Source organism: Pelobates fuscus, chromosome 8 (genome assembly GCF_036172605.1).
Source record: "Pelobates fuscus isolate aPelFus1 chromosome 8, aPelFus1.pri, whole genome shotgun sequence".
In the NCBI taxonomy this organism is placed as follows: Eukaryota; Metazoa; Chordata; class Amphibia; order Anura; family Pelobatidae; genus Pelobates; species Pelobates fuscus.
Genome location: NC_086324.1, coordinates 159,631,703 through 159,656,041, shown reverse-complemented (window position 1 = coordinate 159,656,041; position 24,339 = coordinate 159,631,703). Strand labels below are relative to the sequence as shown.

The window sequence follows — 24,339 nt, the reverse complement described above, 5'->3', positions numbered from 1 at the left end:
GTGCCACCTACACATATATGTATATACTACAGGGGCATCCCAACCCCATATTGATGTCATTTTAAGGTGGATTTCGTGCCATCCTCTCAGTTATTATACATATATTTCTGGGTGCGGCCCAGCAAGAAAACCCAATTTACCCTGCTGGGGTTTCGAGTATTGGTACTTGTACCTACACTACATCACACCCTGCTGGGGTGTTACTACCGATCTTATTACTCTTTTGAGTGCATATTATATCTGCTGACCCCTAGCCCATCTACCCTGTGCCAACACCATAACCACTATGGAAACATCTCAAACACCTGCGGACTTCCAGTCCATGATTGCAGAAGCCATCTCCACCTCTATGGAGAAAGCACTGTCCAGAGTCATGTCGGCATCTACCGACAAACCCAAAAAGGCCACGCTCACGCTACCTCAAGACGAGGACTCTGAGGCCTCAGAGTCACACGTACTGGCAGACCCTCGCCCCGCCAAACGCCACTGGAAAGGTGAGAAAGCGGGCGATACTCCAGCTAAGGGTAAAGCACCCAAACGCCATAGACCAGCCCCACCCACACCTGCCCACTACTCCTCGGATGAGGGGGAAGAACACTCACACTCTATGGCCGTACTAGACGAGTGGCAGGCCGCGGACTCTGATCCGCAAGATGACAATTGGGACTCGGACTCCGGCTCCCATACGGGCCTCTTACGAGGCACCTTCCTAGATCACAGTCAGCTACCAGACGACCTCGCTCCTACCCAGGAAGACGAGGCCATCCTAGACCCCACAGGGCAACGTCTTTTTGACCCTCGCAATATCCGCCACCCACGCTCCGGGGACTGGACACCCCCCGACCACCTCTCCCAATTTATGCACCGCTGGCTTCGCAAACCACTGGATAAAACGGTGCGCAACCGTCTACGCTCGGAATGCCCACGTCCCTCACTTCCCGACCATGTTACTCAAACCCCGGAGTTTGACCAGGTGATGAACACCTTTATGTCCCGAGGTGGCCGAGACCCCCGACGGGGCGTGGAGAAGGGATTCCACGGGGTCCAAGACAAACTGCTGGACGCCATCGGCCCGCTCTCCCGCATACTATACCTAGCAGACGATGCTTTCACTAGGGCCGATCAATTTGACTCTAGCATGGTCAAAGAATGGGCACATGACATCAGAGAATGGGCACAAAGGTGTTTCTGTTTCGTTGGCAATACCAACGTAGCACTCTCCTCTGAGAGGCGCAAGGCAGCTTTACTCCGTATTGACGGAAAACTGGTGGAATTGGGCACCAAAGAACTGGGACCGTTGGCACAGGGCAAACTATTTGGGGAACCCTTCTTAAAAGAGCTGAACAAGCATGTCAATATTTTTACGTCCCTGAATAAGGCTCAGACATCCATGAAGCGAGTCTTCAGAGGTTACCCCAGTCGGGGTGTTTTTGGACGGGCTGGCCGCTACAGGGGCCGCGCAGCCAGCCGATTCTGGCCTTCTGGCCCCCGGTCATACAGACCACAGCCCTTCTACCCAGAAGTGGGCTCCAGACCTCCATTCTCCTATACCCGAGGAGCAGACCGAGGCAGAGGACCTCGTAGCCGTGGCAGAGCACGCTTCCCCACAGGTAAGCAACATCATGCCTCTTGTGTCACTTTCCCCTTATACTGCAGGCCGTATTGCTCTGTCTTTTCAGGAATGGATAACCATCTCCACAGACGCATGGATCCTCCAGACAGTTCGGGGCTACGTCATCGACTTCGTAGAACCCCCCTACCAACTCACTCCTCCGCACCCCATTCAATGCTCCCAGGAGGACCGCCGTCTGATCGACGACGAACTACGAGAGCTCCAAACGAAAGGGGCGATAGAACCGGCTCACGACGGACAGGGTTTCTTCAGCAACATTTTCCTAGTAAAGAAGAAATCTGGGGAGTTCCGTCCGGTTATAAATTTGAAGGGACTCAACGCTTTCGTGATGTACAGGCACTTCAAGATGGAGGGCATCCATCTTCTGAGAGATCTTCTACAAGACAGGGACTGGTTTACGAGGCTAGACCTCAAGGACGCTTACCTGTCGGTTCCCGTCCACACATCTTGCCGTCAATTCCTCAGATTCCTATGGCAAAACCAACCCTGGCAGTTCACATGCCTCCCTTTCGGCCTCAGCTCAGCACCGTGGTGCTTCACAAAGCTTCTCAAACCAGTTGTATCACGACTACGAACGCAAGGAATTCGGTGCATTATATACCTGGACGACCTGCTACTGTTCTCCTCAGACAGGTACAGTCTAAGGCAACACACACGATATACCATTCAACTCCTGACGTCCCTAGGCTTCGTGGTAAATTACCAAAAATCGGAACTATCCCCAACTCAGACGATTCAATTCCTGGGCTTCGAGATAGACTCCAGGACCAGCACCTTACGACTCCCAGGCTCGAAGATCACAGCCATCAAGAAGGAACTACGCAGGGTCATCCGCTGCCACACCATTCCCCTCCGCACCCTAGCTCGGATAGTGGGCCTACTGTCCGCTTCGATTCAGGCGATCTTCCCAGGCCCACTACACTACAGGGCGATGCAACATCTCAAGGCCTCCTTTCTTCGCCAGAACCCTTCCTACGACCAGAACATTCCGGTAACGGAAGAAATCAAGGAAGAACTCGGATGGTGGTTGGACAGCATGGAGGCTTGGAACGGCCGAGCCATCTTCGGGAATTCTCCCGACATCATTCTGGAATCAGACGCCAGCCTTTGGGGCTGGGGCGCCACAGGCGAGGGCGGATCGACAGGAGGCACTTGGACTTCACAAGAAACCAACCTCCACATAAACTGCTTAGAACTCCTGGCTGGGTCGTTTGCGATCCGCAGCTTGGCAAAAGACCGCACGGACTGCTGCATCCTCCTCCGGATGGACAACGTCTCAGCGGTCCGCTACATCAATCGCCTGGGAGGAGCACGATCCCGGCTCCTATCAAAAATCACGAAGGACATCTTCGAATTTTGCCTACCCCGGAGAATCTCCCTGGTGGCAGAATACCTCCCGGGAGACACGAACCTGACAGCGGACTGGTTCTCACGCCACTGGCGGGACAACAGCGACTGGAGACTGGACCCAGCGATCTTCCAACGTCTTTCGGCCAGGAGGGGTCCCCTCCACCTAGACCTCTTCGCTTCACGCAACAACAGGCAGACAGACGAGTACTTCAGCTGGCTCCCAGATCCAGGGAGCAAGGCAGTAGATGCGTTTCTACAACCCTGGCCACCCACGGGGGCGTATGCCTTTCCCCCATTCGCCATGGTGGCGAGGACGATGCAATACCTGAAGACCCAACGCGGGTCCCTGATCCTCATCTCACCCCTATGGCCGGGCCAACCATGGTTTCCGGATCTTCTGGCAGCAGCCTACAAGGATCCTCTCCTCATACCGTCCTACCCGACACTCCTTACGGATCCCAAAGGGAACCAACACCCGCTCATCCTGGAAGGCCGTCTCACGCTGATGGCTTGGACACTTTCAGGGGAGCCTGGCAAACCGAAGACTTATCGCAAACGTCTCGAGACCTCCTCTGGGACTCATGGGCACCAGGAACCAGACGATGTTACCTATCAGCATGGAACTCCTGGTCTACTTGGTGCAGTGAACGGAATTTCGATCCCTTTACGGCACCTATAACAGCCATTTTGAATTTCCTCTCGCACCTCTTCTCCACGGGCCGATCTTATCGATCCCTCAACGTCATACGATCCGCTATTTCGGCAGCCCACGTTCCGACCCAGGGGATCCCCGTTGGAAAAGACCCACTGGTATGCCGTCTTCTCAGAGGCATCAGACTACAGAGGCCTCCAAAACCTAAATACTCCCGACTATGGGATGTCGAGATCGTTCTACAATTCATTAGGGACTGGCCGGACAACAACAGACTTTCGCTCCGACAGCTATCAGCTAAACTGACACTTCTACTTTGTTTGGTCTCATTCCGCAGAGTCTCGGACGTACGAGCATTCGACATCGATGCCTTTTCGGTCTCCCCAGAGGGAGTTACCTTCCAAATTTCACGCCGTACGAAATCCGATTCCACATCGGTCTTCTACCCTTTTTTCCCTACAGAGCCGCTTCTCTGCGTGGTGTCCACCCTGCATCGATACGTGGAAGTCACATCCCGATTGCGGGTCTCACCTTCGGGCCAACTCTTGGTATCCTACGTTAGACCTCACGTACCAGTCTCTACCACCACCTTGGCCAGGTGGGTAAGATGGATTCTATCTCTGGCGGGCATAGAGGAGACCTTCGGAGCCCACTCCGTCCGGGGTGCGGCGGCCTCATCAGCCTTCACCGCAGGCGCGTCCCTGGCAGACATCCTACGAGCCGCAGATTGGTCACGAGAATCAACTTTTCGGACCTTCTATTTCCGCCCGAACCCGGGGGCAACCACGTCTCTCCTGTTTCAGCGTTAAAAATGCAAAATATGAAGCCTCCTGTCATGTGGTAAAATTGAAGATTATGCTAGCGCTAGTGTACCTATAATCTTAATTTTAATAATGACAGGAGGCGAGTATTTTCCCACCCTCCACACCCTCGAGGAAGGAGATCCTATGTAAGTATACCTATACTCTGAAGGATGAGATCTCATGTAAGTATACCTATACTCTCTATATTCCTTCCTTTTGCTCTGTCTCCTTACTCAGCTATCTTAATCAGATTTGTACCTTGTTTAGATACAGCTTTGTTTTCTAATCACCGTCATACTTAGACTAATTTTAAAAAATCGTTAGTGGAATCTGTGTTGGGTTTATTACATCACTGCAACCAGTTACCAGACCGGTTCCTAACCTTCTTCACGCTCTTTTCCAGCATAACTTCAAGACGTTACAGCTTACCCGTTGTTACACGTTTGGACCATCCTCTAACTTCTAGGACTTCGCACTTTGGAAAGTCACCCGTTGGTGCATGTTTCAAGACTTTTCTCCGTTTCTTTGAATATTTTATGTGTCTTTGATGTCGCTTGGAAAGAGGGGGAGGAGCCTCATCACTGTGAATACTATACCTCCTACTATTTTTTGATTGGTTAATGTTTTCACTCCTTTTCTTTACTGCTATTTGGAGTTAGTAAAGAGAGTTAATGCAAAATACTCGCCTCCTGTCATTATTAAAATTAAGATTATAGGTACACTAGCGCTAGCATAATCTTCAATTCTCTACCATTTAGGAGTTAGATCACTTTGTTTATGGTTTTGGTGCATAGATCTTGTCGCCTTCGTCTGGCAATGTAAAGTATTGCTCTTTCTGAAAAACAGCAATGTTTACATATGACAGCCAGCCACTAGAGCCGTTTCCCCCCCCGAAGACCATCGATTTCTCGATGAGGTCTTCACATTTGGCATCATCAAGCACAACATTTTGGATCCTGCTTGGCTATTTTAGCTCGACGTTTTTGAAATTTGGATTTCGATTCACTACAGTTTGCTTTTTGTTGATTTACAAACACTTTACATTTTGCACATACTCTCTAATCTGTCATTTCAAGGTGTCCTATAAATATGGCAGACATTGCATCCTCTCCAGAACTTGGAATTTTTTGGTCCGTTTTTTTTAATTTTTGTTTTTTTCCCGCTTAGCCACGAGGGATTACCTTGGTCCAAGTGGAAGGGCCCACCACAAATGACGTCACCCTGAAGGAGTCCAGAGAGTTTGGTGTGACACCCAGCACAGATGTCAAGTATGCACAAGGGAGCATAGTGTCTGCTCACCAGTGGCTGTTGATAGGTAAAGGAGTTTTATATTGGTCATATTATTCCTTTCTAATTAGTCTATATATCTAAGATGCAGGGGAGGAACTAATGTAGAGAGGGTTGTTTTGTAAGAAATATTTTGGGCCCTCCTCTATCTCAAGAGTGGCAAAAAGATAGACCCTCAACTGTTGCAAAACCCCCATAATGCTTTACCAGCTGGAGGTCTATCATTTGCTCATCAATGCAGGGTTGTATGTGTGAGCATTGTTTGTAAGTTTGAAGGTAACCTATATGTGTGTGACTACATGGATGTATTGTGGTGTAGCGGTGTATTTGAGGGTAGTGTTGGCGTTTGAACTCGGGTGTGTATTTGTGTGTAGTGTGTGTCGGCAAGACTTGTGCACAAATGCCATTCAGCTGTCCTAAATTAATCAAATTTCTCTTAATCCCTGGACGAACAAATCTGTTTGTTCTGAAAAGCTGAATAAATCAATTAGTTTGTTCATAGACTGACAGCTATTTAATTTGTTCAACACAAGTCTAGGCTTGGTGTCAGGATTTGGGGGCATAATCACCTGTAGCACATACATTGACACACGTGTGACACGAATACACACACACACACACACCTATACTTATACTTATATACACATGCACACTAAAACACACACAAAGAAATAAGTCACAAAATGCATATTTGAGCCACCCTCCTATCTTAATAACTTAGGCTTTCCAAAGAACCTAAAGGAATTAATAATAACAAATGCATGTTTTTTTTAAATAACTCACACTTATTAGTTCTTACCATTTATTTAAAAAAAAAATGAATTGCCAAAAAAAACTGGAGGAACACTGCAATGACTCCCCACATTGACCATCCTCCATGAAGGGCAGCCAACCACAGTTTCAGTAGTAGCTGTGATCTGTCCTGCATTGTAAACTAGCAATGGCATACTCCCAGCTACAGTCTGATGTACAGCGCTGCAGAGTATGTTTTATCTGTAGCCATAATAATAATTGCTGATGGGAATCTGTGCTGTAACCACAAAGAATGGTAAAATGTCTTTAGCAAATCTTTGGGCATCCAATCCATTACATTTTTGCTTACCCTATAGGTCACCATGAGTTGCCTCCTGTTGTTCACACCACAATGCTGAGAGCGTTTCCTGAGACCTTGCGGAGGGACACAGAAACAATCATTCGTGGCCCTGTGCCACGGACACTCTTTGATGATGTAAGTGAAGCGATAAGGTGCCAAACACAAATGATTACAAATCTAAGAGTTTGTAGAGGAAATAGCATTCAAAATCTATTGGGTGTACAGGCGATATTTCATCATCATGCCACGCAGGACCACCACTATGAAAATGGGTGTCTAGGTCCGATATGACACCGCTCCTGCTATTGCGGGATACAATTACAATGATTCTTTGCCACTATGCACCATGAGATTTCTAGTTAAAGAGGCTGGTGGAGTATTATGGGAGTTGGGGGAGCAAAATGTAGTTTATCCAATTCTAGGAAGTTGACTTGTGTGTCTTGCAGTATATTCTGCTCCAATTACAGATTGATTACTTACCATCTGTTCTGTCTCTGACGTTCTTTAGTTCACGACCCCCCAAAATCAAGCCGAGTTCTCTCAAGATGACATGGAGGGTCGTTTGAAGTCGGACTCTAGCAAAGTAGAAACAAGCAATGTGCTACTCGAGTCTTCAATGTCCAGCATGCTCACTGCGGTCATCATAGCATTGCTGGTTGGAGGATGGGTGCTATTTGCACTAACATACCCCAGGGTAAGTGGATATACAGCTGTATAAGCGGTCTGTTTGAAAATATAGCAAGGTGCATGTTGAGCATTGTAAAATCTTCGTTTCTTCTTCTTCTGTGTCTTTCTCCAGTTGATTGATATATACGTCTTTTTTTATATATAGTCTTGGGTCAAAGGCTCGCTACATTAATATACGTCTATATTAATTAAAAGTACGAATACGCATTCTGACTTACGGTTTATTCTTAGTTACTAATACATAATAAAACAACGAAGGAGATGTTACAGGATAATGGACGTTCAAGAGCAGATGGTAATTGCTGGACTCCTGAAGGGAGAGTTACATCGTTCTACAGGAATAAGAGCCGAGAGAGAGAGAGACCTCGTGTCCCTTTGTTCAGTTACTATATAGATGAGCCCATACTGACGTCAGAGTATAACTCTAGCCATATAAGGACAAAACCTCCAACCCACATTCCAGAATTCTCATACAAGAAAACCTTGTGACTTATACCATCTGTTACTTATGTCAATCCACACATACATAAATAATCAATAAAAACATAGAATATGCAATATTCTACAAGCATTAATGATTCCATTTTCGATTCATGTGTATGACTTATCTTGGGGTGCACAGTGATGCAAATAAATTGAGAAGTATCTCCTCTAATTCATAGCCTCTGTTATACATGTTTTGTACCTTTAGTAGCAGTTAGTCATACATTTCACTTGAAAAACCCTTATCTCACAAATTAAAACACTGAAAAGGGCTGGGGGGGGGGGGGAGTGGAGTGACATATTAACCCATGCTCGTCTGGATCTGCCCTTGGGGAGGAATAAAAAAACCTATCCTGGGGGAACGGTGAACACCTTAAATCTCATAGATTCCTTAAACTTCACATTTGTATTTGGTGTGGTAAGGTTATACAAGCTATCCTGTCAGTATGAATCTACTCATCATTATATTGCAATTTGGAACTCTGAAATTTTACAGCTCTGTGAAAATTGTTGGGCATTACCAGTAACATTGAATTATGTTCATTAAACCAACCTTTAGGTGATCAAAAATATAAAGTAAATACTTATTTTTTTGTTTTTGTTTAGTACAGTACCAACAGGTGTATTCTTGCATTAGGTACGGTAAAGGGAACTGCATTTGGCCATTCCCACTGATTGATCATGGCAAGGATGCTTCATAGCGTCTGCAAACTGTGGTTGCGGATACTGACCTCTGTGTCTGTTACATTCTAAACGAAAACAAACAAAGGAGTGGAAATTGGTTAAATCGCTGGTCAGAAAATGAGTGAGAAAAAAATAGTCAGTGGCTATTGGAAACTCGGGCAGAAAATGTATGGAATTAACTGACGATATATGTGGTCTTGGTGTCTAGAACATTTCCTATGTCTGTTTCAGATGCAAGAGCAAAATCGCCGGCAGCAACAAGAGCTGCAACAGCAGTTGGAAGAGAAACTGCAACGTCTCCAATATCCACCAAACGTGAGTGCTGACAACCATTCATCATCTGTAACTCCGGAAACCTCTCTTTCTGCCAGAGACCAGGATCCAGAAAGCAATAACAGCAATACACGAACAAGTGGAACTGAACCAAACAATAACAATACAAGTGGAACCAACAGGCCTGGTCGAGAACGTGCAGGATCAGAAGGTGAGGGCATATTTCTTGGGCAATGGGCTTGGTCAAAATAAGACCGTAAATATTGGGTTGGATGAGAAAATGTAAATAAATATATTGAACTTACTCTTTCGACTCTGGGTTTATCTCTTGCACAGAGTTGTTATTTTTTGTGATCTTCGGCAATGCTGTGCTCAGATATCCTTACAGTGCAGGTCGCTGTTTGTATATCTGCATGAATTATCTTTGTGCCGTTCTCATATCCCATCTCTAGAACAAGATTCTGACGAGATTACAATCGGCAAAATCTCCTTATTTACTAAGGATGTTTTGGGTCGGGGAGCCGGAGGAACTTTTGTATTTAGGTGAGTGGAATATTCATACCTGACGTGACGTTACAGGGAAATGTAGAGAAGATAAATGCGTTTAGAGGAGAAAAAAGTGTAAGGAAGGTAGGAATTTTAGTGGAAAAAAAGTGGGGTAGAAAGAGGGAAGTACAGAGAGGAAGGAGGGATGGACAATTTACAAGACAGACATGGGGGAGATTTTATTTGAAGAGAGAAGTTGCACAGAAAGATCTAAGAATACAAAGTAAGCAGAGAGAATATGTACAGGTGTGAAGCAGGGTAATTGGGTGAATATGCCAAGCGAGGAAGGAATCTTTAAGAGAGAAGTAGGAAAGGAAACCGTATGAGGTGGAAATAATTGTAGAGGAGAGGAACAATGATACGAAGCAGCAACAGGAGGTTATACAGTAGAGAAGCAAATTAAAGTATTAAATGTTCAATATTTTTTTTTATTATTTTATTGTGAATGAGATGGTATGTTCAGATGTCCAACACAACCTTGACAGTATGCTCTAATCAGGGGCAGGTTCGATGACCGTCCAGTAGCCGTGAAACGGATCTTACCGGAGAGTTTCACGCTGGCAGATCGCGAGGTCCAGCTACTGCGGGAGTCTGATGAGCACTCCAACGTAATTCGTTATTACTGCACGGAAAGCGACAAACTTTTCTATTACATCGCACTGGAGCTGTGCTCCGCCACCCTGCAGCAGGTAAGCAATGGCGGTAAATGTATGTAGAAGGAAGGGTGCAGGAGAGAGGGCTTTCAGCAGGGAAACATGAAATTGGTGGGTACAGGACAAAGGCAGGCAAAGACGTTGGCTAAGCACATTGGGAAATAAAGTGCTTAAGGTTAACCAGCGCTCATGTATTTTATGAAATCTGGCCCCGAGTAAGTAGCAGGGTTATAGGGATTCCTGAGATTCAGGAGATTTTAATTAGCCTGCATCAGACGTGTTTGCCGGTAAATGAATGAGTCAGTCTCAGATTGTTGTCAGGTTATCAGATTATACAGATTTTAAACAGATTAATAAAAAGTGTCTATGGCACAAATCCTGTGCAAAATATTAATAAATGTGACATAAATCACCTGAAGTGTCAGTGTATCAAGGCAGATATTTGATTACTTTAAGGTGCACTATATTCTCATGTGAAACACAGAAAAAGAGAAAAATATATGTGAATGTAGTGTGGTATTTAATAACAAACAATAACATAAAACTGACAGCCACTCCCAAGAGAAAAGCACAACAAAAATGAATTTTGCGCGAGATTTAAAAAGTAGTGCAACAAGGATTGGATTTCTCTGTTTCCAACACTCCTAAACCAGGGCCAGCCAGGGAGAAGATACAAGGACTATTCGGAGATAAGAGGCCATCTAAGAGATAAGAGGCCATCAAAGCACTTTTCGCACACTTTTCTTTTGCTGTGTGAGTGTCTCTCCATTTGCACGGACATTTTATTTTATTACTGATTATTGAACACTACACTATATTTGCATATATTCTTCTCTCTTTGTTTTAAATGTGAATATACTGAACTTTAAGGTTATCAGATACCTGCAATGAAAGATACAAAGCCAATAAGTACACTTTTCTCAGCAATAACAATCGTTTAGCAGTACTTTATTATTTATTTTTTTTAAGAAGAAAATTATAAAATAGGAAGTCTAATTACACAGTGTAGCTTCAACTAAGGCAGCTTCAGACAGGTTATTTATTAACCAATAACCTTAGTGGAATTATGTTTAGTTTCACAAAGTAGTAGAGCTCGAAACCTACAAAAGAAAGGTGAGAACATGGAAAGTGAAGATGGGCGCAGTATGGTAAAACATGACGTTAAGAACTGAACATATGCTTGATATCTAAATCTCGAGTTTGTTGCTTAGCAGTAGGCTCGTTCATACGACTGGTACCCAATTCTCACAAATAAAGACCACTCTAGGCAGCTACTAGAATTATACAAGCTCTCCACCCACCAGGCAGGCAGTCTCGGGAATGACCGGTGACAGTCAACCGATGCATTGGTCAGGTAGGCCCAGGTAGTATCCATAAAGTCAGCTCAGAAGAGCAGTACAAGTATGCCACGAGTTGGTACCCCTCCTGCCCCAGGCCTGTAGGAAGGCTGATACCTTCTTACCACAGACTCAGCGTCACAGTGTGCCCAAGTCCATCCCAAGCGGGACAATGCAAGAGGCTCTAAAGACAAGTTGATGCCGTTTGGATTTCATATTCCTCAGCTTGCGTGGGTGGGGTTGTGGGGTCGAGCCTCGTGTGACCCAGGTAGGCCCATGACAGGGGTGACAGCAGGTACAGAAACTAAAATACCTCTCTTGATGTATTGACACTTTAGGTGATTTATGCCACATTTATTAGTATTTTGCACAGGTTTTGTGCCAGAGACACTGTTTTTAGTCTGTTTGCACTTTATGTTGAATTGAAAGAGGCAACTCCGTCTACTTGGCAGCACTTTATAATTGCACTTTATCAGTACACATGTTTAATATATGATTTTTAACTTATAATTTCCTCCTTCAGTACGTGGAGGATCCCAACTTACAATGCCATGGTCTGGATCCGGTGACTGTACTAAACCAGGCCATGTCCGGTTTGACTCACTTACACTCTCTAAACATCGGTGAGTGAAGAGGGTTCCCTCAATTCAAGGGGGTAGGGGTAATGATACTACTATAGCACATTCAAAGTGTTCTTCCACTCATGGACTGCCCATTTTAACCCTTATATTTCATCTCTGTATCCACTGAGTGCGTATATTAATCCACCCACTACTTGAATATATCCACGGAGTGTGTATGTTAACACAAGTGTTCTCTACCTTGTAGGTGGAGTTTCTTTGAATCCTAAAATGCTCGTTTTGTCACCTAGTTATACATTTTATACCATGCTGTATGCTACATTGGATTTTGCAGCAAAATCTAAAAATAATTCAGTCCACGGGGATCTTCTGTATTAGAATAAATAATGGAAGATACTTTGGGATATATACAGTTACTAGGATACCCCTCACCCCTGCCATTCCTTGGTTGTTGTGAAATTTGTGACTAGGATATGAGTGCCTGGCTTCCCCCGGTGAGCACAGTTTCCTTCATATTTCAGTACACAGAGACCTCAAACCATGCAACATTCTTATCACCCAACCCAACGCTCAGGGCAAGCGGCGAACTGTTATATCGGACTTCGGCCTCTGCAAGAAGCTCGGTATTGGGAGAAATAGCTTCAGCCTTCGCTCTGGTATCCCTGGCACAGAAGGATGGATCGCTCCAGAGGTCCTAAGAGACGGACCGAAAAAAAACCCAGTGAGTAACTGTGTCATGTGGCAAACGCTCTCTTATAATACAGCTTGCTAGCCACACTGCATTATGGGATTGCAAACTTGGCATTCTGGGAGAGCATTGTGATTTGCACTCTGTGTCACTCACTGGTGTAAGCTTCAGCTGAAAACTACGAAGTAACATAAAATAAATATTTGAATTGCTAGAAATTGGGCCAAACAAATGTAGATATTAGTTTATTTTTTTTTTTTATTTAAAATGCCACCGTGGTACATCCTGTCTTGAGAGAGACAATTTAAAGTGGCTAATTTGCCTGTAATATATCTTTATAAAGCAACATTCTCATCAGATTAGTGTTATTTCAGCTAATTATTGAGATATAGTTCGCTGGCTATCGTAGTATAGCGTCATAATGTTTAGTTGATCATAAGTAGGAAGTAAAGCTGCTGGGTCCAATCAGAATTTCAGTTGAGCTGCAATGCTGCCAGTTAACTGTACGGAGAAGACCATACATGCCATTTAAACAACCTGATGCAGAAAATTCTTAATGGGAGAACATATATTTTTTTTTTTATTTTTTTTTTTTTATTTTTTTTTATTGGTTGCTCAAAAGATCTTGAGCAGGCACAATTTAAGGCGATTAATGTAGTGTGTGGTTGCCTGCGCAGAGGCATATATATCAGAATGAACAAGCATTTCTGAGAATGTAATACAACGTGTAGTACAATAATCGTATATAACAACAGTATTATAAAAGGCAGGCGTCTCAATGTATTGAATAAGCATGTCGCAGATTGAGTGCAATATCATCAGAGATGTTAGTTTACGAATATATGCCTCAATGAGCATAGTTATATCTATGATTAGGTTGAGGCGTAATGGTTAACGTTGTGCTATCGTCTGGCCATTTTAATAAGCAACCATAGATGACTTATGCATACTGGAGCTAATGCGGAGAGTCACTCTAGTATGTCAATGTAGCAGTGACGTATACGGCTGTGTGAATAAACAGTTAACAGTATAATTTAGCCCCTGTAAGGGCATTTTAGCCATTCTAAGTAATACAAACATGCAATTGCTGCTGGTTGCTAAACAGCTTAAACTGTGTCTATATGACATGGTGAGAAAATGTTCGCATCAGTCATGAATTTAAAAAAAACGTTAAGACTAAAAACCTTAATATGCATCAAGAACTTATAGTACATTGCGCGTCTCATCTCTGGCTTTCTATATTTAGGAGTGCGTACACAAATATCAACTATAAGAATTACAGCAATTGAAAAGCAGAGCTGTCCTTAATGGAGGTGTATGCATGTGGATATCAGTTATGTAGCTATTTGCCCAGATAGCCTAAGCAGTGGTTAACGAGCAGGTCCTGCAATGACATTATAATCATGTTAAACATTATTGTTGTACAGGCTGTCCTGTTGCACTTAGTAATAACAAGCAGGCTGATAGAGAATGCTCATTAGGGCAGATATAAACAAACATTTAAAAGAGAAAATGAAAAATTATGGGATGAAAATAACGGCAAGTCAATACGGGAGCAAGACCAGTTTTGATGTCAGTCCATGGAGGGCCTCCCATGGCGCGGTCGCAGTGTGTCACCCAAGACCTCGAGTCTCCATCCGTCCCCCCCGAGACTGCTCCAGCCCAGCACCCGAGTCCTCCGCGGCGCTGTGGGCACTTGGGAGCTGAATCAGTCCACTCGACCCCCACACCTAGAGTCCGTGGGCTACCCACTCCCTGCACCTCCCCATCGCCGCCTCAGACTCAGTGAAGCGTGTGTCCCAATGTCTCTCCTGGTGCCGGCCACACTCTTGGGGCCGGTGCTCGCCGCTCCCAGCCACCGGTCCGCCGGGAGGGCCGCGTGATCCCGCCCCACAGGGCTCGCGGCATCAGGGACATAGCTCTCTGGGGACCCCACATACCCAGAGGTGAGGGCACTCACTTTTCCTGCTGGCCAGTTGCAATCCCGGTGGGTCTGTCCGGCACTCAATAGTGCCAAATTCCGCACAGGCCGTCCAGGTCAGCTCCCCCTGGTGAGTATTGCTCTTATTATCGGTCTCTCACGTTTTGCCTTCTCCACCTATGTCGGATGCTGAAATATCTATGCAGGTGCAGGCGATGTTCCTCGTGTTGGTTGTAGGGCCCTCTCGCCCATGCTGTCTGCGGGCTGTATTGCCAGTGGTAAGCTGTCCCTGCTAGTTCTCCGTTTTCTCCTCCAGATTCCACTCCTGCTGGCTTGCTGTTCTTCATACAGCTTATTTCCAGTATAGGCGGCCATCATGCGCCCCATGTGGGAGCTCCCCCTGAGGCGCCGGTCACCGCCATGTGGCCGGGATAACCCCCGCCGGCCGAGAGGGGGGGGGGCAGGGCCGGGCCAGAGGTAAGCCCACATTAGGCAGTTCTGTCCCCCGTGCTGATGTCTCGGGGCTGTGGCTTTGTGCCGCGTGTGCTGACTGCGGGCGGGTCGGGTGTTCAGCCGCGTGTAGGTCTGGCATGGCCTCTCTGGCTCACCCTGCTTATGGTATGTCGTCCCGTCGGCCTCCAAAGGTAGCCGGGGTAGTTCCTCTTCCTCTGCTGACAGGTTACCCGGCTTTAGGGTGCCTCGGATCTGTATTTTGATCATTTTTACTCTGAGCAACGCCGGAGCTCATGTAGATGGCGTCTGGTCGGCCCGGCGGCCCGGCCCCGCCCCCCATATTTTTTTTTTTGAAGTATTATAAACCTGAAATGGTATATCACCGCAAGCTTGTTTTCCAAATATTCTTTAGTGTTGCGGTTGATATTTCTGGCCAAAATAGAGCACAAAAGAATACTGAAAGACTAGCTTGTCCTCTGGTGGTCCTTTTTAGTTCTCATGCTAGATTTATGTCACCTTGTGCTATTACAAAAAAGCACCCAAACCGTTTGCATATCAGACTGATTAAAAACAAAAATGGTCCGTTTTAAAAATGCTGGCCAGCCCTAGCTACATGAGATTGGCTTGTTTCAGCCTTGGTGGGCCTTGTCAGTGAGGTGTAGCTGAGAACCTCTGTAAGCACAGTCAGCAATCCAAAGTATTCAATCAGAATATGTAGCCCAAATGTATTCAGAGCATCCAAAGTACAGACGTTTCGGGATCCCTGGATGAAGGAATTTATCATTGGGGGGGAGCGGAGGTTCTGAAACGTCTGTACTTTAGATGCTCTTTGTTTGAAATCTGTTTTTTTTTTTTTTTTTTAATTCTTTATTTTTGAAGCGCATGAGGGTTACAAACATTCTCATTATGCCTTGCCAGCTATAGCAAGATAAGAGTGAACAATGAATTAAACAAAAAAGGCATAGTAGCATATCAGCGCACATTTTTGTGTTAGTGGTTCAAGAGAGACGTTGTTTTAACGCATTAAGTAATAGTTTAGCATAGTGGTAATACAGCTTAATAGTTATGGGCTGCTTAGTGTGTATATTTAGTTTGATCATACTTTGTTAACATGCGTACAACATTGCTTAAAGGTAAGTTGCTGATTCACACGCTGTTCATGCATGTCCTATGGATTTGTTACGACAGAGTGGACAGGGTAGGTATATAGGTAAAGGCGTTATTTAAGTCGTGCATTAGATAACAGGTAGAATTTGTACCACCACAACAGCTAGTGCTAGCAGGATAACAAACAAACATTAACAGTGGTATGGCTTCTCATATATTGCACATTTTGTGTATTTTGACGATCAATACAAGAGTGAATCCATAACTAGAAGTATGTGAGGGCTATTTGGGCTTAGTAACATAAGTTAGTAGTGTGCAGGGCACACTCACAGTAGAATAACATGAAGGAGTTAATACCCGTGGGTAGTAACCTAGCGAGACAGGGTGGTGATCCCCAAAAAACTGGTAAGGTTTAACCTATACCCTTTGCATAGAGTCTCCCACCGCTGAATGGTAGGTTGTATGGGCCTCCCCGATCAGCCACCCATCTCCCCCAGACCTCTGCACAGTCCAGCGTTACAGTCTTAGGGATCCCTTCTGTAGCTGCAGCTGGGATCAGGGCTCGAGATCTTCCTCCACACTGCTTCCCTTCGCTCTGGGATCTGGCTTTCTGGGCAGAGGATGAGCTTCCAGAGGAATGTCTCTTTAGAGACTGCTGTCCGCGGCTGTGAAGGGACTCCGCAGGTCGGGGCTTTTGGCGGGAATAGGCCTGTTGCCTTCTCTTCCTCTGCTCTGCAGGTACTTTGATCAGGCCTCTTTTAATGGGTTGCTATACGATGCGATGTCCGGGAAGTCGGGTTGGGGCCACATGTTTCATCGCTGGTGTCTTCGCTTGAGGGTAGACCGCACTCCAGAGCTGCGCCCAGAATCTTTCAAAGGCTTGAGCTATGCGGTCTTCACCCTGTGGGTGCTTTGCTTCAGGCTTTCCTCCGGCGGCCATCTTGGAGCTCACGTGGCAGTACAGCCGCTCCGTGTGCCCTGTCAGGGCTTGTGGACGTGAGCCAGTAGGTGCGCCAGCGGGGACCGGGATAACCCCCACCGGTCCAAAGGGGGGGGGTTCGAGGCTGTTGGGTGGTTTCCGAGCCGTGTGCTCGCCGGGTCGGGAGATCGGCCGCCTCCCCCAATCACCGGGCACAGTGGGCTGCAGAGGTAGCTCTGGCTGGAACGATGCCGTCGTACGGTGGGTGCCGGTAGAAGCAGTGACTCTCCACCGGTACTCCAGGTGGGTCACTTTACCATTTGTAGGCATTTTTGCCTGAGATTCTGCAGTGTAAGGTCGGAGCTGTGAGTAAACACGTCCGGCCATCTTGCTGGTCAGGCCCCGCCCCCCGTTTGAAATCTGTTTTTATTGTATAACAGAAAGATCAACATATCCTGCATACGGGATGCAATGCTTTATACATCAGACATTGTACATTAAAGCAATATAAACAGGTGTGACATTCAAGTAGATTAACCTTCAGTGTAGACATATCAGAGGAGCCGGCAAGTAACTTATAGGTTGCTATAAACACAGCTAGCCCTAGTAGACACTTAGAGCCTATGCTTTTGTTTCGTCATGAATCATTCGGTATATATTGAGTGGTTATGAATTATGCTGGTCCCCACCCCTCCCGGGGTCCACATCTTGATTACCCTTTTACCTTAGGGAGCCCGTAGGCAGGTTGGAAACACATTTTCCGAATACAGTAACGTTTTTGTTGGTGATCGGTGGGATACCAAGTTAAGTCAAGTTTGGAGAGAGAGAAAAGAAAATAAATACATAAAATTGTACAAAATAGCTCTGCTGATACATGCTCCAATTGTACTTGTTTGAAGCTCAGATTTGTAGTAGAACCCTGTCTGGACTATAATGTTTACAAATTGTTCATTTATGTGACTTGATATAATTCTCGTTTTTTTTTTGTTTTTTTAGACGTCTTCAGTGGACATATTCTCAGCCGGCTGTGTATTTTATTATGTGCTGGCAAAAGGACAGCATCCGTTCGGTGACAGCCTAAGAAGGCAAGGAAACATTCTCACTGGTTCTTATAGTCTTTCTCACCTCAAGCAGGAAACTCACGGTAAAGCGACTTTGAGTACAAGTTAAATTTCATGTGTTCTGATAACTGGAAATAAACACGTGGTCTAACCCTCCACCAAATACCCCCCGATCCCCATTGTATCCTTCAGAGAACATCGTGGCTCGAGATTTGATTGAGATGATGATCAGCAGTGATCCATTGCTCCGACCTTCAGCTAAGAAGGTCCTAAAACATCCATTTTTCTGGGCCCGAGAGAAACAACTACAATTTTTCCAGGTAAGAAACATGACCAAGGAGACATCTGACTGCTATTTTGGGGTCAAGAAGGATTTTTTTTCAGACTAGGTTCTTCAGACTAGGTTTTTTGCCTTCTTTTGGATCAACAGCAAAAACATATGTGAGGAAGGCTGAACTTGATGGACGCAAGTCTTTTTTCAGCTATGTAACGATGTAACTATGACTTACACTTTGGCTTTTGCAAATGAGCACAGGAACGTTTTTTTTTGGGGGGGGGGGAGGGAGGGGTTAGGAGACTTGAGTTCAAGTTGGACAATGGTCTTTTGGTCTTGCCTACACGGTCTTCAATATTTGTCTGGTTGACAATCTCTACTTAACTATGCTCAAACCTTTTTCAGGATGTGAGTGACCGCATTGAGAAGGAACCACAGGACAGCCCACTCATTATTGCCCTGGAGTCCAGAGCTCAATCTATTACCCGTTTGAACTGGCGTCAACATATATCTGTTCCCCTGCAGACAGGTATCCTTTTGAGTAGTAAATGTGTTATTTTTTTCTCTTTGTTAAAAGGACACTATAGTGAGAAAAGACAACTTTAGTTTAATGAACTAGTTTTGGCTCAATGAAGCAGTCTGACTGCTCAAGTCTCTGCCATTTAGGAGTTAAATCCCTTTGTTTATGCAGCCCTAGTCACACCTCCCTACATGTGACTTACACAGCCTTCAATAAACACTTCCTGTAAAGAGTCATCTAATGTTTATACTTCCTTTAGTTCAAATTCTGTTTAGTTTAGATTTTCTTGTCTCCTGTTCTGTTAATAGCTTGATAGACTCTGCAGGAGCCTTCTGTATGCAATTCAATTACAATTTACAGAGGATAAAAACTTTTAGACTAAGTTACATCTGATTGAAAGTGAAACCATTTTGTTTCCATGCAGGCTGTATCAATCACAGCCAGGAGAGGTGCGGCTCGGGCTGCATAAATAGAATTAAAGTGATTTAACTCCTAAACGGCAGCGAATTGAACAGTGAGACTGCAGGGGCATGATCTATACACCAAAACTGGTTCATTAAACTAAAGTTGTTTTGGTGACTATAGTGTCCCTTTAACCCCTTAAGGACACATGACATGTGTGAAATTTCATGATTCCATTTTATTCCAGAAGTTTGGTCCTTAAGGGGTTAAAGCTGTTGTGGTGGACTGTGCTTCCTATCATTCCTGGTAGTTTTTGTAAACTGAATATTGATTGTATGTTTTCAAACCAACTATTTTTGTTACAGATTTGAGGAAATTTCGATCGTACAGAGGTAATTCAGTACGAGATCTTCTCCGAGCTATGAGGAACAAGGTATGTAACACAGCAAGGAGTATAGTTAATCATAAAGGGAATTTTCCATAGTCTCTGCTTAAAATATGTCCAATAACACTTTCAACATTTTTGTTCTTTTGATGTTCCTACAGAAGCATCATTATCACGAACTCCCACCTGAAGTCCAGGAGACATTGGGCTCCATTCCCGATGAATTTGTATTTTATTTTACCTCCCGATTTCCATGCTTGCTCCTTCACACGCACAGAGCATTGGAGAAGTGCGCCCATGAGAGACCGTTCCAGTCTTATTATCACTGGGAGCCAGGACAATGAAGTAGACTTTAAAGTTCTCTGCCACTTGTACCACAGCCCAAGACCGCCATCGCTGCACAGATCGGAGAGCACATCCTTTGGCCATCAAGGCATGTCCTGCAGAACAGTGTTCCTTCTGTCTGTGGATTACACTGCTTCATATTTTTGCACTGTAGTTTTGCTTAGCAATGTTCTGATTTTAGAGTAGATCATTACAACCACAGCCAGGCCAGAATTTCGTGCCTTGTGTTTTCCGAAAAAACTCTACATATATATATATTTTATTTTTATTATAAAATAGTTGAAAGAAAAACACTGCCTTGTCCATTGCACTACTGTCTTACGTCCGCTGCTGACATCCGTTACCATGATTACAAGTGAAGTGGGCAGAAGGCAGTTATCTTGTCAGATACTACATTTTTAGACAGACTGCAAACATCGTAAAGCGGGGGGGTCAGGGGGGGGGGCAGTTACAAACATGAATCAATCTGTTTTTTATGATTCTAATTATTGATGAAATCTTTTATTTATTTTTTTAGCTCCTTGGAGAACATTGTTGTACAATTTTATTCTGTCTGAGGATAAGAAAAAGTGTAAATGTTTTGATATTTTATATATTTTTTTCTCAAAATGGCTAAAATATCTGCTGTTTAAAATAATAAAAAAAAAACTAAAAAGAAAACTGCGTGTAAGCTTTAACTAAAACATTCCATAAAAGGTTAACCACATCAGACCCATTAGAATAATAAATGCAGTGGTTTCCATAGTGAATCACCTCTGTCCCTTCCACATGAATATTGACTAACTGGGGTCTAATCTTTAAGTGCCTGCAAGCCCCACATCTGGAGATAGAAGACTGGTTAATACTAATTTGGCGGGAATTCAAAGAGTGATAACCTGGAAATAATCACTGACTGAACTAGGAGACAGACAGAACTAACCGAGCCAGAGATAATACACTATATATACTATAATAACACTGACAGGAGGCAGGCAGAACTAGCCGAGCCAGAGATAATACACTATATATACTATAATAACACTGACAGGAGGCAGGCAGAACTAACAGAGCCAGAGATAATACACAATATATACTATAATAACACTGACAGGAGGCAGACAGAACTAACCGAGCCAGAGATAATACACAATATATACTATAATAACACTGACAGGAGGCAGACAGAGCTAGCCGAGCCAGAGATAATACACAAAATATACTATAATAACACTGACAGGAGGCAGACAGAGCTAGCCGAGCCAGAGATAATACACAAAATATACTATAATAACACTGACAGGAGGCAGACAGAGCTAGCCGAGCCAGAGATAATACACTATATATACTATAATAACACTGACAGGAGGCAGACAGAGCTAGCCGAGCCAGAGATAATACACTATATATCCGTTCCCAGCACTTCTTACAGTCCTTTCTCGGATTAGCCTCTGCATTTAATTGGCGATATCTAGAGGCTTTCTACTGGTAACGTCTATTTCTTAGTAAACTCGTTTTTCTGTGACCTTATAATTTTTTTGCCAAGCTATTTAGCACTTTTTCGTTACATGACTTTCTTTAGATTGAACCAAGTACTATATATAGCTTCTGTCACAGTTAACTATAAACTGCAACAGTGTATTGTTACAGTCTTGATCTACCTGAGGTACACTGAAAACTTTTGAACAGGTCCTCTGTGTTTGCTACACGTTTGAAACTTATACTTATTTTCATATTTAGATTGAAGTATGTTACCACCATGTTAGTATCTATTCTCAACTAGCAATAGATACTATCACCTTACCGTTGCAACTCCTTCATCATATTACATTGCAACCATTTATTTACTTATTATTTTTATTTATTAATTTCTGTATCATTTTTGGTATACTTGGCACTTTATGTCTATTTTAACATATGTATTAATCTTACCCAGGGCACTCAACTGTTCTATTTTTTTCAATACTACTCTGGTATTTTATTGTGGGTTTACCCCACTATGAGTGTTTCCCTATAGCTTCCACTTCTCCTTTTTTTTCTATAGATAAAATTACATTTATTGGTTGAGAGCAGTCGGCTGATGCTTTCACAATGAGTAGTCAGCAGGATCAACTTCTGGAATTTGCAACTCTACAGAAACCGGATGTTGTCACTGGCCCCTGAAAGACCCTCCATTGGATGGGGACCCATGTGAGAGGCAGATTTTTTTTGAAAATGGTTTGTTCCATTATCAGGAAATGGTGACCGGGTATTCCTGGCATCATAACCACTACAGTGAGTGACCTGTATCAACTCTTAAAGTACCATTTAACATAGGTCAGCTAGTACAGACTCCTACGTCTTAGAACGATAAAGACCGAGCCATCACCAGTGACAGCTGCAGGGAATTAGCTTGGTCTATGGAGGGTTTTGTAGAATGTTCCATAGATCTCAATGCTGTACTATTGTTCATGTGCGAGAGTACAGCAGTAACATCGACTCCTGGCAAGCTAAAAAGGACCTGTGAGAGGCAGGTACTGGTAAGTAGAACTCACCATTATTTGCAACACAGTGACGCCACCTTTAGAGGTCTTTGTAAATTCTGCAAAGCCCCCGGACTAATTGTTAATCTCAATTATTGCCCTGGCACCCCTCACTTAACCCCTTAAGGACCAAACTTCTGGAATAAAAGGGAATCATGACATGTCACACATGTCATGTGTCCTTAAGGGGTTAAAGGACCACTCTAGTGCCAGGAAATCACTAGTTTTCCTGGCACTAGAGTGCCCTGAGGGTGCCCCCACCCTCAGGGTCTCTCTCCCGTCCGGCTCTGGAAAGGGGAAAAGGGTTAAAACTTACCTTGTTCCAGCGCTGGGCGGGGAGCTCTCCTCCTCTCCGCCCCGTCGGCTGAATGCGCACGCGCGGCAAGAGCTGCGCGCGCATTCAGCCGGTCGCATAGGAAAGCATTTCCTATGGACGCTTGCGTGCTCTCACTGATTTTCACAGTGAGAATCACGCAAGCGCCTCTAGTGGCTGTCAATGAGACAGCCACTAGAGGCTTTGGGGGAAGGCTTAACCAATTTATAAACATAGCAGTTTCTCTGAAACTGCTATGTTTATAAAAAAAAGTGGGTTAACCCTATCTGGACCTGTCACCCAGACCACTTCATTAACCCCTTAAGGACACATGACATGTGTGACATGGCATGATTCCATTTTATTCCAGAAGTTGGGTCCTTAAGGGGTTAAGCTGAAGTGGTCTGGGTGCCTAGAGTGGTCCTTTAAATACCTCCAATCCATCAATGGGATACTGGGCCTACCCTCCATCAATGGGATACTGGGGATGCAGCTGCTTCACTCCTCAGTACTGGTGATGTCCATCCATAAAGCAACATTAAGTTGGAGGGTAGGGATGTGCCGAAAATTGGCCTTTCCCGTTTGTTTAAATATATATATATATATATTTTTTGTGGGCATAGGTTAACAGACATGCTTGCATTAACAATTCAGAGGATTATATATCACAATGAAAGATAGTAATGGTAACATGAAAAGTAAAGAATACTGCACTTGAAAATTATAGGGAAAAAAAAAAAACCTTTAAATCATTTGGGGGAAAAGTCTGTTTTGGCCAAGGGCATCCTGAATTTTCAGTTTTGGCCCATAATTTTCATTTCGATGCAGATGAAGCACCACAACCTTCTCTGGGGGAATGCACTGGGGGCACAAAGAAACAAAACACTTAAAGGGACACTCCAGGCAGCCAGACCACTTCTGCCCATTGGAGTGGTCTGGGTGCAAACTCTCACTACTCTTAACCCTGTAAATGTAATTATTGCATTTTTTTTTTTATAAACTGCAATAATTACCTTGCAGGGTTAACTCCACCTCTAGTGGCTGTCTACTAGACAGCCACTAGAGGTCACTTCCTGAATCATAGCAAAAAAAATTCTTTGCTAGAGCGTCACTGGACGTCCTCACACTGTGTGAGGACCTCCAGCGTCGCTCATTTCCTTTATAGGAAAGTATTGAAAATCTTTTTCAATGCTTTCATATGGGGAGTGTTAATGCGCATGTGCGGCATTGCTGCGCATGCGCATTAGGTCTCCTTGGCTGGTGGGCGGGATCAGTCTCACCCACCGGCCGATGGAGACAGTAGGAGGAGCGGCGCGGAGGAGACAGCGACGAGGGACATTGTCGCTGCCTCAGGTAAGTGACTAAAGGGGTTTTCACCCCTTCAGTAACTG

The 24,339-nt window shown here is 44.5% G+C and overlaps 1 protein-coding gene across 1 annotated transcript in view; it reads left to right on the top strand.

Annotated features, from left to right (window-relative positions):
• The window catches only part of ERN2 (endoplasmic reticulum to nucleus signaling 2), a 44,961-nt gene extending 24,208 nt beyond the window's left edge, over positions 1-20,753 (top strand). Inside the window, exons 10-22 of the mRNA XM_063430531.1 lie at positions 5,606-5,753; positions 6,835-6,953; positions 7,327-7,512; positions 8,904-9,156; positions 9,398-9,488; positions 9,991-10,180; positions 12,005-12,104; positions 12,584-12,783; positions 18,147-18,294; positions 18,404-18,531; positions 18,891-19,014; positions 19,773-19,840; positions 19,954-20,753. Coding sequence (XP_063286601.1) covers positions 5,606-5,753; positions 6,835-6,953; positions 7,327-7,512; positions 8,904-9,156; positions 9,398-9,488; positions 9,991-10,180; positions 12,005-12,104; positions 12,584-12,783; positions 18,147-18,294; positions 18,404-18,531; positions 18,891-19,014; positions 19,773-19,840; positions 19,954-20,136 — 1,938 coding nt within the window. The 3' untranslated portion in view covers positions 20,137-20,753. The remainder of the gene's footprint in view (positions 1-5,605; positions 5,754-6,834; positions 6,954-7,326; positions 7,513-8,903; positions 9,157-9,397; positions 9,489-9,990; positions 10,181-12,004; positions 12,105-12,583; positions 12,784-18,146; positions 18,295-18,403; positions 18,532-18,890; positions 19,015-19,772; positions 19,841-19,953) is intronic.
• Positions 20,754-24,339: the final 3,586 nt, after the last annotated feature.